At 39.3% G+C, this 13,405-nt stretch overlaps 1 protein-coding gene across 2 annotated transcripts in view; it reads right to left on the reverse strand.

Moving 5' to 3' along the window:
- Window positions 1-12,329, reverse strand: part of pde3b (phosphodiesterase 3B) — a 63,186-nt gene extending 50,857 nt beyond the window's left edge. For both annotated transcript variants that reach the window (XM_074616749.1, XM_074616740.1), the window contains exon 1: window positions 11,216-12,329. In XM_074616749.1, coding sequence (XP_074472850.1) covers window positions 11,216-12,118 — 903 coding nt within the window. In that variant the 5' untranslated portion in view covers window positions 12,119-12,329. The remainder of the gene's footprint in view (window positions 1-11,215) is intronic.
- Between the last annotated feature and the right edge of the window lie 1,076 nt (window positions 12,330-13,405).

The following is a 13,405-nucleotide window of genomic DNA, read 5'->3' on the forward strand; positions in this document are numbered from 1 at the left end:
TAAAAGATTGTGTTTATAGTGTTCATAACTGGATTTTCTGTTTCAATGTGTAACTCATGTTTGCAGGACAGACACCTTTGTGTCCTGTTTCATGACTTTCATAAACACTGTTTCAATACAGTGAATGCTCTACAATGTCAGCAACCATGAAGGGTTTTCCTTCTCAGTCAGTCTGACACATTTAAGGATCGCACCTCCAATGAAAAGATGTGCTCAGCTACAGTGACTAGCTGTCACTGAACTCTAACACAACACCACGTACAAGCAGAGGTTGACCTTTAAGAAAAATAGAGCAGTCTTTTGACTCATAATGTGGCCATAACATGACATAGAAATGAATACGTCTATAAATCCTAAGCACTTATTCTCATATAAGCCTCCTTCAGGTTGTTCATGCAGAACAGTTCAATTCTAGTTAGAAACGCAAACGACACTATTATCATCAAAGCTGATGTTGTCAAAAGATGTTTTAAAGTAGAGCTGTCGTCTTTCAGTGGAATCATAATCTGATGAAATCATATATCGAGATATCATGATACACAGTTACGCTGTCCAAACTGATGATAACAAGCACATACTAACTCAAATCTGAAGAAAATCTGATGTGAGATAATGTATTTTGTTTTCTGTATAATTTCACTTGAAAATGTTTATGTTCATTTTGCACTTGACTTCTTAATGAAATGAGAAAATACTCAAGTATTTAATTCGCACAAGAGTATACAAAAATAGACTTTACTTTATGTGGTTATTTCATATAAACTATTAATTTATTTATTGAATTACCAGAAAACATGCTATATCGGGACATACGTCGTTATCAAGATATGATATGACCTATATCGGGACCGAAGGTTTTGGCCATATCGCCCAGCATTACTTTAAAAAGTGATGGGCGTCAAATTAAATATCATTTTATGACCCACTGTTAGACCAAGCTGCAGTTAAAATAATTCTATAACCTTGTATTAAAAAAAACAGTATTAAAAAAATCAAAATACTTAAAGTAGTAAGAGATGTTTGTTTGATAGGTATGTGCGAATCCAACTGTGTCATACTTATAAAATATTTAAAGAATGACATAAGAGACTGACATCAATGTGTTGAAACTTTATACCGACTAGTATCTGGTGAAACGTGTGCCATCAGCTGAATTTGAACTAGGTGATCAATGAAGCTACAGTGTTTTGGTATTGGTTGGAACATGTAACAATCAATTGTAGACTCAACCTTTTAAAACAGGCTGAAGAAAAACATATTTGGTTGATCCAAATATGTGCTCGTCAGCATCAGTGCATAACCATTACCTATTAAACTGTTTTTCTGTCATTTAGCTTTAGAAACAACTGTCACAATTAGGTTTTTTTTCCCCACTCATGTATATTATCCTTTGCATCAGCCTTGCATAATTTTAAAGTGAACATTGAAGGTGTTCTCTTCTGTTTACAGGCAAATATTTGGATGCATTTCCTACCTTATAAAATGCTTGCAAACTCGATGTTTTGACATTTCTGCTTGCTACTTTTGTATTGGCACCTCGCTGCCTTTTAGGACTCATTACTATCTCCAACTGTTAATATGCAGAATCGTGTGAATCCAGGGGATACCATGAAGCCTCTTTTTTACTTTGACTTTTAGGGCATGGCAACAAAAGTTATGGTAATTTGACATAATGTGCTAAAAACATAAAAAATAGAAGTTTATTACCCTAACAGATAAATATTTTTGGCATGCATGTGCAGCCTCATGTGCATGCTGTTAGAACAAAAAGTGTTACTCTGCAGCACCACTAGTGGCCAAAAACTCCTCAACGTACCTTGAACAAAAACAATAGCAGCAGTCTTTCGTCGAAACATAAGAGAAATGCTGCTTTTTATTTTATTGCTTTGTTTACACTGTGCACCTCGTAGTAATACCATAGCCGGTATATAAGAAGTACACTTAGTCACACCATTGGTTTGTGGACTGCTGTTTGGAAGCCTCTAGTTCAGCATTTTGGCTGTCACCGTCTTGTTCTTTTGCAACCAGAAGTGACACAAGAGGGTGGAGCTAAGAACAACCAAACGCTGATTAAGACATTTTTAGGCGACCAAAAATGTTACACTTATCTTTCATGAACTGAAAACACACTGTGAAAGGGTTAAAGCTGTAAGACGAAAACACGGACAACTCTCAGACCGGACAACCCCGTGGTAGCGACCTGTCAATCACAAGGTAGCCACGCCCTAAAGGATACCCTGCTTTATGGTCTATTAGACTCTAAATGGGACCATAATTTACTAAATGAACATCATGCTGTATTGAAGAAGACTTGAAACTAGCGATTGAGACCATAAACTCATGTTTATAATGTTTACTGAGGTAATAAATCAAGTGAGAAGTAGGCTCATTTTCTCATAGACTTCTACACAATCAGACTTCTTTTTGCAACCACAGGAGTCGCCCCTGCTGGCTAGAAAGAATGCAAGTTTAAGGCACTTCAGCATTGGCTTCACTTCTCAGACCCGGAGGATGCCCACTGAGTAATACACAATTTTACAACTGTCAATTAACCTCCGTTGTAATACGAAATGTTACCTTTAGGTGGCCATTTCAAGCTTTCTGTGAACAATTACTTCTGGTGGGGGAAGAAACATTTGTGAGAAAACATTCGAAACCTTGAATGTCGAAAAACAATATCTACATGCGTGTCCTCAATTTGAACTCGCAGAATGGATTTATAAATTAGAAGAAAAAGGAACAGAGGCTACAAACTATTCTTTGACATTATTGTATTTTTGAGTATTACTCAGGTATTGCAGTTTCTTAATATTGTGTTGCAGCTCTATAATTCCCTCATGTACATGACAAGTGATAAGCAGGACAAATAACACCTCAGGTGTCTGGTGGCACAACTCTCGCCCACGGGGCACATCGTCTGAAGTTTGAATATTCATGATTGTGTCGACATGTAGAAAGTCTGCACCCACATTAATGAGATGTTTGTGAAGAACACATCAGATGGTTCATACATGAATATAACATGTCTAAAAGGATTCTCACGATGGCTAAAAAGATTAATTATAAAAAAAAATGAATGCATGTTCCTAATTTTGGTACAGCAAATTGATAGAGCCAACAAACTCAACACAGAACAGTCTCAAATCATCAACTTTGCAATTGACAATGATAATAAAAAATAGCCATGAATGGGTATGATATAGTCATTATTGCAAATGTCAAAGTATTAATACACAAGAAGTATATACGGTCATTTACCACAGTAAAAGGGAAAGCTGTATTTACACCATTATCCTTTTTTACCCAAGTTTGTTGGTTGTGGCTTTAACTTCTGGTTAGGTCCTTTTCACCAGTGAGAGTTATGTGTTGGTTATACAGCGTCAGGCAAAAGTAATGTTGCTGTAGTTACCTGCAGTATAATCCACATGAATTAAGGACGTTGGTCAAACTGTTGACAGTACATTTGTTTGGCGTATCCCATAATACGATTTTAACAAGCATCTGAGAGTTTTCTATAGCCATGGTGTAACATGATAATTATCAAAAGGCTGAGGATGATCTGTAAATTGTAGGACTGTGTATTGGCAAGAATCTGGCGATATGATCCGTATCATGATACAGGGGTAACGTCATTGTGATTTTTTTCAAATCTAATTTTAGGAAAATTGTCATAGTATAAAGACACACCACCATATGTATAAAATCGGAATAAAAAAAAGTGACTATGTGAAATGGCTACTATGGGGACTAACATCATCACACATGAATACAATTGGACTCATTGGATCCACAAGAGTCTCAGCTTTCTAGTCATACCCAATGTATGTACCTCAAAGACTGTTTAGGGACCCCAGTACAAAGAAATACTCAAATACACCATTTTAGAATAGGTGAAAATACAAATACTGCATGCCAAAAACTGCATGGTTTTTGCCCAAAAGTGCACGGGATTAGCATAAGGTGGGCATGTCTGTAAAGGAGAGTACCCATAGAACCCATTTTCATTCACATATCTTCAGAGGTCAAGGGACCCCTTTGAGAATGGTCATGCCAATTTTTCCTCGCCAAAAGTAGCGTAACTTTGGAGCATTATTTATCGTTTTTCGCAACATGCAAGTATAATGGTACCATATATTCCTTAAGTTTTAGAGTTTCATATGATGCCAGTACCTTCATTCTAGCTTTAAAACTGAGCCCGTTACAGCCTCCGAAATACAGAATAGGGCCGTTGGATTTTTAAGAGGTTAATTCATATTGCGTTTTGGAGAATCTATATAGTATCGCAAAACATTATATCGTGATACTCATGTGTATTGATATTTTCTTACACCCCTGGTAAACTATGACAATGATTTCAAGTTTTGTTTAAACTGTTTTTTTAAATCCTAATATCTAGTTTACTTATTTTCAAGACTTAGTTCACACATTTGTGTCTGTTATCTGGACCAAAACATCTTCACTATTATGTACATGATGCCGAAACTCTTAACAACCATTTATCCAAGATGTTGATGAACCTGCTGCGTATATAAAACCACGTGTTGCTGCTAACAGAAAACACCCCCCTTCCTTGCAACTGAAAGGCAGAAAACCAATGAACCTCTCAGACAGCAGAAAGGGGGGTTGCCTGTTCGGTGTGTGAAATGTGTGTGAAGATGAAGAACATGTGTGACATCACCAGTGAACCTTGAGTGCCTCCTTTTGACGTCTGCCTTTGTGCCTCTTTTCGCCGGCCTCTGACGCAGAAGCTGCCTCATTAATACTTAGAGAAGTTAAATCACAAAAGATCATTTCTTATGCTCCGTTTACAGTTCTTCTTCACGGACTATATTTCCAGATTATCAAACCCAGGAAAGGAAAGGTTTAGTGCCTTCAGTAGCTAAAATTCTAAATCTTGATTACAGAGAAAACAACTTTTTTTAAGATTAAAGAACATCAACATCACCTCTTCCTTACATTATACAGCGGGCTACACTGCTAATATAGGCCATCATACTATCCCAGTGAGTAAGATCTTTCCCAGAATGCAGTGGGCACAACCCCTCAGACAGGTTGCCAGTAAGCTGCATCATGACACCTACAGATAGACAGACACACTCATCCCAACATTCACAACTTTTACACAAAACTTTACTGGCAGAGAAGCTGCCAAATAAGGACATTTAAGGACAGCATGATGATGACGCAGGCGATAACATATGCTCGCCATTTTTCTTATCGTTTTCCTCTATATGGACTGCGATGCATGTCAGATATCCATCCATCCATCCATCTTCAACCGCTTATCCGGGATCGGGTCGCGGGGGCAACAGCTCCAGCAGGGGACCCCAAACTTCCCTTTCCCGGGCCACATTAACCAGCTCTGACTGGGGGATCCCGAGGCGTTCCCAGGCCAGGGTAGAGATATAATCTCTCCACCTAGTCCTGGGTCTTCCCCGTGGTCTCCTCCCAGCTGGTCGTGCCTGGAACACCTCCCAAGGGAGGCGCCCAGGAGGCATCCGTGCTAGATGCCCGAACCACCTCAACTGGCTCCTTTCGACGCAAAGGAGCAAGGACTCTACTCCGAGTTCCTCACGGATGACTGAGCTTCTTACCCTATCTCTAAGGGAGACGCCAGCCACCCTCCTGAGGAAACCCATTTCGGCCGCTTGCACCCGCGACCTCGTTTTTTCGGTCATGACCCAACACTCATGACCATAGGTGAGAGTAGGAACGAAGATTGAATGGTAGATCGAGAGCTTTGCCTTCCGGCTCAGCTCTCTTTTCGTCACAACGGTGCGGTAAAGCGAATGCAATACCGCCCCTGCTGCTCCGATTCTCCGACCAATCTCACGTTCCATCGTCCCCTCACTCGCGAACAAGACCCCGAGATACTTAAACTCCTTCACTTGGGGTAAGGACTCATTCCCTACCCGGAGTAGGCAATCCATCGGTTTCCTGCTGAGAACCATGGCCTCAGATTTAGAGGTGCTGATTCTCATCCCGACTGCGTCACACTCGGCTGCGAACCGATCCAGTGAGTGCTGGAGGTCGCAGACCGATGATGCCAACAGGACCACATCATCTGCAAAAAGCAGCGATGAGATCCTCAGCACACCGATCTGCAAACCCTCCTCCACCCGACTACGCCTCGATATCCTGTCCGTGAATATCACGAACAGGATTGGTGACAAAGCGCAGCCCTGGCGGAGGCCAACCCCCACCGGAAACGAGTCCGACTTACTGCCGAGGATCCGAACACAGCTCTCGCTTTGGGCGTACAGGGATTGGATGGCCCTGAGAAGTGCCCCCCTCACCCCATACTCCCGCAGCACCCCCCACAGTATCTCCCGGGGGACCCGGTCATATGCCTTCTCCAAGTCCACAAAGCACATGTAGACTGGATGGGCATACTCCCAGGCCCCCTCCAGGATCCTTGCGAGAGTGAAGAGCTGGTCCGTTGTTCCACGGCCAGGACGGAATCCGCATTGTTCCTCTTCGATCCGAGGTTCGACTATCGGCCGAACCCTCCTTTCCAGCACCTTGGAGTAGACTTTACCAGGGAGGCTGAGCAGTGTGATACCCCTGTAATTGGCACACACTCTCTGGTCCCCCTTTTTGAAAAGGGGAACCACCACCCCGGTCTGCCACTCCTTAGGCACTGTCACCGACTTCCACGCGGTGTTGAAGAGACGTGTCATCCAAGACAGCCCCTCCCCACCCAGAGCCTTCAGCATTTCAGGGCGGATCTCATCAACCCCCGGGGCTTTGCCACTGTGGAGTTGTTTGACTACCTCAGTGACTTCCACCAGGGTAATTGATGATGGTCCCCCATCAGCTTCCAGCTCTGCCTCTACCATAGAGGGCGTATTGGTCGGATTCAGAAGTTCCTCAAAGTGCTCCTTCCACCGCCCGATTACCTCCTCAGTTGAGGTCAACAGTGTCCCATCCTTACTGTACACAGCTTGGATGGTTCCCCGTTTCCCCCTCCTAAGGTGCCGGATGGTTTTCCAGAAGCACTTTGGTGCCGACCGAAAGTCCTTCTCCATGTCAGATAGCCAGCTGATAATATGGTGTGACTATACACAGTCAATAACCTCTTCATATCCACCACTTTTGCACAAGTTTTTGTTGTTCTTTTTCACACATTTTCCAAATTCATGCAGTTTTACACAGTATAAAAGAGGTTCAACATCTGGTTGTGTGAGTGGGGCGGGCGAATGAAACAGAAGATTAACGTAGCAATTAAAAAAAAAGGATTACCAATTCAAAAATACATGGTCTGTTTAATCCAAAACAAAAACAATGACCTGATTCAACTTTCCAACTGAAAATGAAAAGTACTTCTACTACTACGTGTACCGCGTGCTGTATACCCCAACCAACGAAGAGACTAACGGTGGCACATAAACGGGGGGGGGTTCAGTTTTACTCAAGATATCAGTTCGTTTCAAGATTTTGAGCTCCAGTCCCTGAATTTAAGGCTGGGCGATATGGCCAAAATCTTCTTCATTTCATTTCATTTCATATCTTGATAACAATATATATCACGATATAGCATGTTTTATGGTAATTCAATAAATAAATAGTCTATGAAATAACCACATGGTAAAGCCTATTTTCTTATTTAATTAAGAACTTAAGTGCAAAATGAACATAACCGTTTCAAGTGAAATTATAGAGAAAAAAAATTATATTTCCAGCTATACGCTGACTATCTTTACATACATGCACACAAACACAGAGGAATCAGACCAAGACAGCAGATTTACCTGAGGATTTTATCAGATTACTAAATGCTTGTTATTATCAATTTAGACAACGTAATAGTGTATCATGATATCTCAATATACGATTTCATCACGATACGATTCCATTGAAAGACGATAATTTATCGTGTTGAAATATCGCCCAACCCTACCTTGAATATGTCAAAGCTGTTACTACAAGTACTACAACGGATATCAGTTGAGTCAAATACAAATGTGGAATGGGAATACTCTTATTAGGGATTTTACTAATATACAATGTTTCCTTAGTTCTTTACAATTACACGTTTTCTGCAAATTGGAGCAACATATTGGGGTTTCAAAAAACATCTTAGGTTCAAGTCTTTCTCTTTCAAATGAAAAGTTTGGCAAATGTTGCAGCTGAGCCCCCGCATCACAAAAACTTTTTTTAAAAGATATTAGAGCCTCCATATATTACTGTATACTTCTTGCTAATTTTCAGGGAAATGAAGTGTAAAGATATAATTAAATAACAAATGTTCTGTATATCCTAAAGGATAAAGCAAAAGCTGAAATGGTGTATGGTGTTCATACGGGGTCTTAAACCTGTTTTTTCTGTTTTAGTTTTCATGCACTGTTTAAAGCCTAACTCAATGTGACTGCTAATCTGCTAATAGCCTAAAACACAATGAGGTGGAAAAACAACTGCTGGAAATAGCACCACTGAGACAAACCAATGGATATACATTTTTAGTTCTCTTATCATTTCTAACAAAGCTTGAAGGACACAATAACAAAGCATATGGCATCCACTAAAGAACTGCATGTTTTGTTTTTAAATACACTGTTTAAAATAAAAATGCTGACACTAATGTCGGCATTTATCTACACACAAATTAAGGCAACAACTTGCAACAGCTTTTTTGTTGTATGCAACATGATAGTCTTCATTTAGAATGGACATATCACCTGATATAGGTGTATTGGTTTACAAAACTGATGCAAAGTAGAACGGAGCATCACTTTTCAGTGGACCTGTATGTAAACAGACTGGTTTTATGCAGCCTGTGCGGGCTTGTGTATACAAGCAAACAAAAAGAAGAAGAAACACACGCTGAATGTGGACTGTAGACACTGAATAATCCCTGCGTGTGTGCTCACCATCATTTTGTTTTGTTGACTGCTACAGTCAGATGGGACTGTATAGGCCACATCACTTATTGCTATGAGGCTGGTTGTTATTCTGACAGCATGGTGGAGATGGACACTCACATTTCATTGATTATCTGGTATATAAATTTTAAATGAATATTGAAATTGTTGTCATGCTCTTTGTTGCTTCTGTTTGTTATAAGAACTGTCTCTCTTGTCTCTTTGTAGTGCAGGCTCTGTTCGTAGATGCATATTTTATTTTCATTTGCTTTTATTGTTGATTGTATTTTCAATAGAGATGCACCTTCACCGATACCGGATCAGATATCGGGCCGATACTGACTCAAATAGCTGGATCGGACATCGGTGACAATAGGGCTATTAAATTCAATTCTATGTTTATATACTATATACATTATATACTGAAATGTTAATTCCTGTTTAAGTTTTGAGTGATCAGTTGCTGCATTAAAAAGGTTTACACCTGAATTGTAATTTCTGTTCATTTTGAAGATTTCTTTGCCAAGTTGTTGGTGTATGATGTATTATTTTAATAATAAATAACAATTCACTAAATTTATATCTACGTATTTATTGGGCACATTTAGTTTCACAAAGTTGGGAAAGCAATGTTTAAGTCAAGCCTGATGTTTCCTTAAACATAAAAGAATGATCCCAGTCACTTCCACACAGTGAGGCATACAGCTTATTAATTAAACACTGGTATCGGATCGGTACTCGGTATTGGCCGATACCCAAAGCCCAGGTATCGCTATCGGTATCGGGACTGAAAAAGTTGGATAGGTGCATTCATAATTTTCAATGCTTTTATTCCTAATGTGTGTGTTTTAATCATAAAAATATTATATATTTCTATGGTTTTAACTATTGACTGCCAGGGGACTACAGATGAAAATTAGCCTTTCTGCTAACTCTGGCAAATTTTCAGAAATGTTATCAATATGCACTGTCCCTGTCAAATAAAGTAATAAACAAAACTATATTCACGATAAAAATAAAATAAAAATATGATATTTCTATGATTTATCTATTACCTACCCGGGGACTACAGATGAAAATGAGCCTTTCTGTCTAATTCTGGCATATTTTTAGAAATGTTATCAATATGCACTGTGCCTGTCAAATAAATTAATAAACTAAACTAAAACTGTATTCACCCAAAAACATGTAAATAAACATTATGGATGTTGTGAAGTGTTGTAGGCAAGTATCTTGCACTCAATATCATGTTAAATATAAGTATTTATAGGCTATAAAACACACTTTTTTTTAATAATTGATGTGCTAAAATTTGCACAAAGCCCTTGCTTGACATTTATGTAATAACACTGCAAAAAAAACAATGTTATATTGCTTGCTACCTGGAGTTTAGTCATTCACAATACAATGTTCTATTTTATCAGAAAACTTATGTAATAACACTGCAAAAAAACAATGTTATATTGCTTGCTACCTGAAGTTAAGTCTTTCACAATGTTCAATTTTACCAGAAAACTTTAACTACAAGTCATTTTATTGCATATTTAATACTTTGTTCTGTAGGTCAGTAGTTTGAGTTGCTTTGTGGGCTTTTTTTCATGGTATAATAAAGGGTGTTTTCCTCCACTAGTGCACACATGTGGATGCTCAGTGGGCCTCTATATCTCTGTGTGAACAATAACAACACATAACTGATGTGCTAAAATTTGGACAAAGCCCTTTCTTGACATTTATGTAATAACACTGCAAAAAAAACAATGTTATATTGCTTGCAATGTTCTATTTTACCAGAAAACTTTAACTACAAGTCATTTTATTGCATATCTAATACTTTGTTCTGTAGGTCAGTAGTTTGAGTTGCTTTGTGGGCTTTTTCATGGCATAATAATGGGTGTTTTTCCTCCTCTGGTGCACACATGTGGATGCTCAGTGGATGCTCAGTGGGCCTCTATATCTCTCTGTGTGAACAATAACAACAGCCTGGTCTTTGCAGGAGGAAGAAGACCTACCTGCTCTCTGGATAGAATACAAATTTGGACAAAGCCCTTTCTTGACATTTATGTAATACCACTGCAAAAAAATTTTATATTGCTTGCTACCTGAAGTTAAGTCTTTTAGCAGAAAACTTTAACTACAAGTCATTTATTGCATATCTAATACTTTGTTCTGTGTTTTTGTTCTGTAGGTCAGTAGTTTGAGTTGCTTTTGTGGGCTTTTTCATGGCATAATAATGGGTGTTTTTCCTCCTTTGGTGCACACACATGTGTATACTCTGTGGATGCTCAGTGGGCCTCTATATATCTCTGTGTGAACAATAACAACAGCCTGGTCCTTGCAGGATGAAGAAGACCTACCTGCTCTCTGGATATACAGGGCAACGAAGGTCTGCGAGGCATTTTACAACTGCCATAATAGCTGGTCGACGTCTCCCCCAGTGAAACACAACTGGACCGTCTCCTGGGTCTGATCACGGGGACTTTTTCCTCCGCCGTGGAGACCCCACTCGGTGCCTCCCTCGTCGGGTAGTAGCGGTCAAAGCAGAGCCCCAACAGAGAGCCCGACACCCCGGCGAAGCAGGCGAAGAGCGGTCTGAGCAGCGCCGGCAGACCGCTCAAACTTGTGAAAGAAACCAGCCACACCACGCTGGCAAACACCAGTACGAGGACGCTGTGTTTGAGTTTGAGAGTGGGGATAAGGGTGAGCAGACCCACGCATCCCAACACGAATAACAACCTGCCCACCATTTGCATCTGGTGCTGGTCCTCTCCCCATTGCAAGAACCGCAACACCATGAAATCCCCGAGGTAACACGATGCTGGCAGCGACACCAGCCAGCATTTGCTGCTCTCCTTCTTCTTCCTCCGCAGGTAAAACGTGAGGAAGAAGAAAGCACATCCTATGCTGAATAAAGGGCTGATGGACTGGGAGAAACCCTGCAGAAAAGTCCGCAAATCCCAAAGCGAGTCACTTTGCAAGCTCCTAGAAATGAGGAAAGAAACCGCGAAGATCACAAAGGCGCCGACGTAGAGGGCAGACACCTTTAACAGTTTTGAGTTGAGTATATCTTCGTTGCAAAACCTGCACACGTTGAACAGAAAGCCCCTGTGGTGGTCCTGTTTGAGAGGGGTGACGCAGCTCTTCACATAGCCGTTCCTGAAGCCCTCTGAGCTGTTTACACTTCCAGCAGCAGCTCCTCCGTCGTGGTGCCTTGTTTTACTGTGCAGGAGCTGCTCTCCTCCGTCCTCCCGTGCAGCCATGGCTCCACTGTGGCTCCTCCAAGTATCCACGACCGGAGGAGAGAGAAAAACACAATAAAAGTCCACTCCTCTTCTGCTAATATTCACGCTGTGTTAACGCTGAACTACATGACAAGCAAATGTGCACTCCATGGTCACTCAAACGTGCTCCAGCAGCACTTGGACTAAAGAAAGAAGGTGAGATGTTGTTTTTACTGAATAAAAGGGAGCTCTCTGTCGCCGCCGAGAGGCCACAACTCACACTGCAGGGCTCCTCCGTTAGTGTTAGTGTGTTGGGCTGCTGAGCCAATCAGGAGCAGCTGCATCATTCATGCAATATCATCAATATACTCTGAGGTTGCACATCATTCATGCAATATCATCAATATACTCTGAGGTTGCACATCATTCATGCAATATCATCAATATACTCTGAGGTTGCAATTCATGATGAAAATTTGTTTTCAAATCACGCTGTTTAAAATGGAGATTAAAAAGGGAATTGTGAGTTTGTTACAATTTTCACATACAGTAAATAATTAAAGTCATATTTTAATAATATAATTATTATATTATATTATATATTATAATATATAATATCATATCATATAATATAATATTTTAATTCTTAAAAATAATTGGTCTTTTTATTTTAGTCTATTTATTCTTGTTTTTTTCATTCAATTCATTTAAAAATAAAAGGTTTCCATTTAAAAAATGTAAATCACACCATTTAAAATGGAGATTAAAAAGGGAATTGTCAGTTTGTTACAATTTTTATCATAACTAACTTTTTCACATACAGTTTTACAGTAGTTTGTTCATAGTTTAATTAACTGTATAATTAAAGTCATATTTTAATAATATATAATATAATTAAATATTTTAATTCTTAAAAATAATTGGTATTTTTATTTTTGTCTATTTATTCTTATTTTTGTTCATTTATCTATTTAGCTTTTTTTTTCTTGTTCTCATGTTCAGGCCACAACTCACTCTGCAGGGCACCTCCGTTAGTGTTAATGTGGGGCCGTTGAGCCAGTCAGGAGCAGCTGCATCATTAATGCAATATCATCAATATACTCTGAGGTTGCAATTAATGAACACATTTAAAAACATTTTTTTTTACAATTTTGCATCATAACTAACTTTCTCATATACAGTTTACATTAGTTTGTTCCTATTCTAATTAACTGTATAATTAAAGTCATTGTTTTAATAATATATAATATAATATAATATAATATGATACAATATATAATGTAATATTTTCATTCTTAAAAATAATTTGGTATTTTTATTTTAGTC

Source organism: Sebastes fasciatus, chromosome 2 (genome assembly GCF_043250625.1).
Source record: "Sebastes fasciatus isolate fSebFas1 chromosome 2, fSebFas1.pri, whole genome shotgun sequence".
Lineage (NCBI taxonomy): Eukaryota > Metazoa > Chordata > Actinopteri > Perciformes > Sebastidae > Sebastes > Sebastes fasciatus.